The sequence below is a fragment of the Magallana gigas genome, chromosome 3 (assembly GCF_963853765.1).
Source record: "Magallana gigas chromosome 3, xbMagGiga1.1, whole genome shotgun sequence".
NCBI classification, from domain to species: Eukaryota; Metazoa; Mollusca; class Bivalvia; order Ostreida; family Ostreidae; genus Magallana; species Magallana gigas.
Genome location: NC_088855.1, coordinates 53,679,068 through 53,683,851, shown reverse-complemented (window position 1 = coordinate 53,683,851; position 4,784 = coordinate 53,679,068). Strand labels below are relative to the sequence as shown.

At 50.5% G+C, this 4,784-nt stretch overlaps 1 protein-coding gene across 1 annotated transcript; it reads left to right on the top strand.

Moving 5' to 3' along the window:
- The first annotated feature begins 801 nt into the window (after nt 1-801).
- Nucleotides 802-1,795, top strand: LOC136273464 (uncharacterized). Its single transcript, XM_066077895.1, has 3 exons — nt 802-1,045; nt 1,375-1,542; nt 1,677-1,795. Exons 1-3 carry the CDS (start codon nt 802-804, stop codon nt 1,793-1,795), a joined length of 531 nt encoding a protein of 176 aa, XP_065933967.1.
- The last annotated feature ends 2,989 nt before the right edge of the window (nt 1,796-4,784 follow it).

Below are 4,784 nucleotides of genomic sequence, written 5' to 3'. Positions count from 1 at the left end.
ATAGATATACTGGTGATAAATGTACTGACTCTTGTGATAGGTATACTGACCTTGGAGATGGGCCCTCAGACCCACGGATGCGTACACTGACACGGCCGTTAGGTAAACTAACTCTGGTGATAGGTAATAGGTACAGTTATCCTGGTGAAAGTCTACTGATCAAGGTAATGGATGTACAAACCCTGATGATAAGTGCACTGACTGTTGTGATAGATATACTGACCCTAATGATGGGCACACAGACCCTATTGATTCGTAAACTATTCCTGGTGATAAGTATTTAGACCCTGGTGATGGGCATACTGGCCCTGGTTATGGATTTACAGACTCTGGTGATGGGCACACAGACTCTGGTGATACGTACTCTGACCCTGGTGATTGGTATGATGACCCTGGTGATGGGTATACTGACACTGGTTATGGGTGTACAGACTCTGGTGATGGGCACACAGACTCTGGTGATACGTACTCTGACCCTGGTGATACGTATGGAGACCCTGGTGATGGGTATACTGACCCTGGTTATGGGTGTACAGACTCTGGTGACTGACACACAGACTCTGGTGATACGTACTCTGACCCTGGAGACCCTGGTGATGTGTAACTGACCCTGGTAATGTGTATACAGACCCTGGTGATAGGTCATGGATAGATCTATTAGGGGTCAGTGACATGTTCACCCCTTATACCCCCCCCCCAAACAAAATAGCTCCTGAGTAAAAGAAATAATATAGATTTCACCCTCTCCCCCTCCTTGTCTTGGATTTTTTATTGTTGGTTATGTGTAAACTGACATTTGTGATGGGCACACAGACTCTGGTGATACGTACTCTGACCCTGGTGATAGGTATGGAGACCCTGATGATGGGTATTCTAACCCTGGTCATGAGTGTACAGACTCTAGTGACTGACACACACACTCTGGTGATACGTACTCTGACCCTGGAGACCCTGGTGATGGGTATACCGACCCTGGTCATGGGTGTACAGACCCTGGTGATAGGCACACAGACTCTGGTGATACGTACTCTGACCCTGGTGATTGGTATGATGACCCTGGTGATGGGTATACTGACACTGGTTATGGGTGTACAGACTCTGGTGATGGGCACACAGACTCTGGTGATACGTACTCTGACCCTGGTGATAGGTATGGAGACCCTGGTGATGGGTATACTGGCCCTGGTTATGGATATACAGACCCTGGTGATGGGCACACATACTCTGGTGATACGTACTCTGACCCTGGTGATAGGTATGGGGACCCTGGTGATGGGTATACTGACCCTGGTTATGGGTGTACATACCCTGGTGATGGGTATACTGACCCTGGTTATGGGACTCTGGTGATACGCACTCTGAACCTGGTGTTAGATATGAAGACCCTGGTGATGGGTTTACTGACCCTGGTTATGGGTGTACAGACCCGGGTGATTGGTATACTGACCCTGGTGATGGGTGTACAGACCCCGTTGTTGGGCACACAAACACTAGTGATGGATATAATGACCCTGGTGATAGGTATGGAGACCCTGGTGATGGGTATACTAACCCTGGTTATGGGTGTACAGACCCTGGTGATAGGCACAGAGACTCTGGTGATACGTACTCTGTCCCTGGTGATAGGTATGGAGACCCTGGTGATGGGTATACTAACCTTGGTTATGGGCGTACAGACCCTGGTGATGGGCACATAGACTCTGGTGATACGTACACTGACCCTGGTGATAGCTATGGAGACCCTGATGATGGGTATATTAACACTGGTCATGAGTGTACAGACTCTGGTGACTGACACACAGACTCTGGTGATACGTACATTGACCCTGGAGACCCTGGTGATGGGTATACAGACCCTGGTCATAGGTGTACAGACCCTGGTGATAGGCACACAGATTCTGGTGAGACGTACTCTGACCCTGGTGATAGGTATGGAGACCCTGGTGATGGGTATACTGACCCTGGTTATGGGTGTACAGACTCTGGTGATGGGCACACAGACTCTGGTGATACGTACTCTGACCCTGGTGATAGGTATGGAGACCCTGGTGATGGGTATACAGGCCCTGGTTATGGGTGTACAGACTCTGGTGATGGGCACGCTGATTCTGGTGATACGTACTCTGACCCTGGTGATAGGTATGGAGACCCTGGTTATGGGTATACTGGCCCTGATTACGGGTGTACAGACTCTGGTGATGGGCACACAGACTCTGGTGATACGTACTCTGACCCTGGTAATAGGTATGGAGACCCTGGTGATGGGCATACTGGCCCTGATTATGAGTATACAGACCCTGATTATGGGCACACAAACTCTGGTGATACGTACTCTGACCCTGGTGATAAGTATGGAGACCCTGGTGATGGGTATACTGGCCCTGATTACGGGTGTACAGACTCTGGTGATGGGCACACAGACTCTGGTGATACGTACTCTGACCCTGGTGATAGGTATGGAGACCCTGGTGATGGGTTTACTGACCCTGGTTATGGGTGTACAGACCCGGGTGATTGGTATACTGACCCTGGTGATGGGTGTACAGACCCCGTTGTTGGGCACACAAACACTAGTGATGGATATAATGACCCTGGTGATAGGTATGGAGACCCTGGTGATGGGTATGCTAACCCTGGTTATGGGTGTACAGACCCTGGTGATAGGTACAGAGACTCTGGTGATACGTACTCTGTCCCTGGTGATAGGTATGGAGACCCTGGTGATGGGTATACTGACCCTGGTTATGGGCGTACAGACCCTGGTGATGGGCACATAGACTCTGGTGATACGTACACTGACCCTGGTGATAGCTATGGAGACCCTGATGATGGGTATACTAACCCTGGTCATGAGTGTACAGACTCTGGTGACTGACACACAGACTCTGGTGATACGTACATTGACCCTGGAGACCCTGGTGATGGGTATACTGACCCTGGTCATGGGTGTACAGACCCTGGTGATAGGCACACAGATTCTGGTGAGACGTACTCTGACCTTGGTGATAGGTATGGAGACCCTGGTGATGGGTATACTGACCCTGGTTATGGGTGTACAGACTCTGGTGATGGGCACACAGACTCTGGTGATACGTACTCTGACCCTGGTGATAGGTATGGAGACCCTGGTGATGGGTATACAGGCCCTGGTTATGGGTGTACAGACTCTGGTGATGGGCACGCTGATTCTGGTGATACGTACTCTGACCCTGGTGATAGGTATGGAGACCCTGGTGATGGGTATACTGGCCCTGATTACGGGTGTACAGACTCTGGTGATGGGCACACAGACTCTGGTGATACGTACTCTGACCCTGGTGATAGGTATGGAGACCCTGGTGATGGGCATACTGGCCCTGATTATGAGTATACAGACCCTGATTATGGGCACACAAACTCTGGTGATACGTACTCTGACCCTGGTGATAAGTATGGAGACCCTGGTGATGGGTATACTGGCCCTGATTACGGGTGTACAGACTCTGGTGATGGGCACACAGACTCTGGTGATACGTACTCTGACCCTGGTGATAGGTATGGAGACCCTGGTGATAGGTTTACTGACCCTGGTTATGGGTGTACAGACCCGGGTGATTGGTATACTGACCCTGGTGATGGGTGTACAGACCCCGTTGTTGGGCACACAAACACTAGTGATGGATATAATGACCCTGGTGATAGGTATGGAGACCCTGGTGATGGGTATACTAACCCTGGTTATGGGTGTACAGACTCTGGTGATGGGCACACAGACTCTGGTGATACGTACTCTGACCCTGGTGATAGCTATGGAGACCCTGATGATGGGGATACTAACCCTGGTCATGAGTGTACAGACTCGGGTGACTGACACACAGACTCTGGTGATACGTACATTGACCCTGGAGACCCTGGTGATGGGTATACTGACCCTGGTCATGGGTGTACAGACCCTGGTGATAGACACACAGATTCTGGTGAGACGTTCTCTGACCCTGGTGATAGGTATGGAGACCCTGGTGATGGGTATACTGACCCTGGTTATTGGTGTACAGACTCTGGTGATGGGCACACAGACTCTGGTGATACGTACTCTGACCCTGGTGATAGGTATGGAGACCCTGGTGATGGGCATACTGGCCCTGATTATGAGTATACAGACCCTGGTGATGGGCACACAAACTCTGGTGATACGTACTCTGACCCTGGTGATAGGTATGGAGACCCTGGTGATGGGTATACTGACCCTGGTTATGGGTGTACAGACTCTGGTGATGGGCACACAGACTCTAGTGATACGTACTCTGACCCTGGTGATAGGTATGGAGACCCTGGTGATGGGTATACTGACCCTGGTTATCGGTGTACAGACTCTGGTGATGGGCACACAGACTCTGGTGATACGTACTCTGACCCTGGTGATAGGTATGGAGACCCTGGTGATGGGCATACTGGCCCTGATTATGAGTATACAGACCCTGATTATGGGCACACAAACTCTGGTGATACGTACTCTGACCCTGGTGATAAGTATGGAGACCCTGGTGATGGGTATACTGGCCCTGATTACGGGTGTACAGACTCTGGTGATGGGCACACAGACTCTGGTGATACGTACTCTGACCCTGGTGATAGGTATGGAGACCCTGGTGATGGGCATACTGGCCCTGATTATGAGTATACAGACCCTGATTATAGGCACACAAACTCTGGTGATACGTACTCTGACCCTGGTGATAAGTATGGAGACCCTGGTGATGGGTATACTGGCCCTGATTACGGGTGTACAGACTCTGGTGATGGGC

What these genes read in the sequence shown, in the direction of transcription:
- LOC136273464 (XM_066077895.1), top strand. Translation starts at nt 802, where the DNA reads ATGGGCACACAGACTCTGGTGATACGTACTCTGACCCTGGTGATAGGT. An exon ending in TACTCTGACCCTGGTGATTG is followed by an intron (nt 1,046 to 1,374) that starts GTATGATGACCC and finishes ACCTGGTGTTAG; the next exon opens with ATATGAAGACCCTGGTGATG. An exon ending in TATGGAGACCCTGGTGATGG is followed by an intron (nt 1,543 to 1,676) that starts GTATACTAACCC and finishes ATGGGCGTACAG; the next exon opens with ACCCTGGTGATGGGCACATA.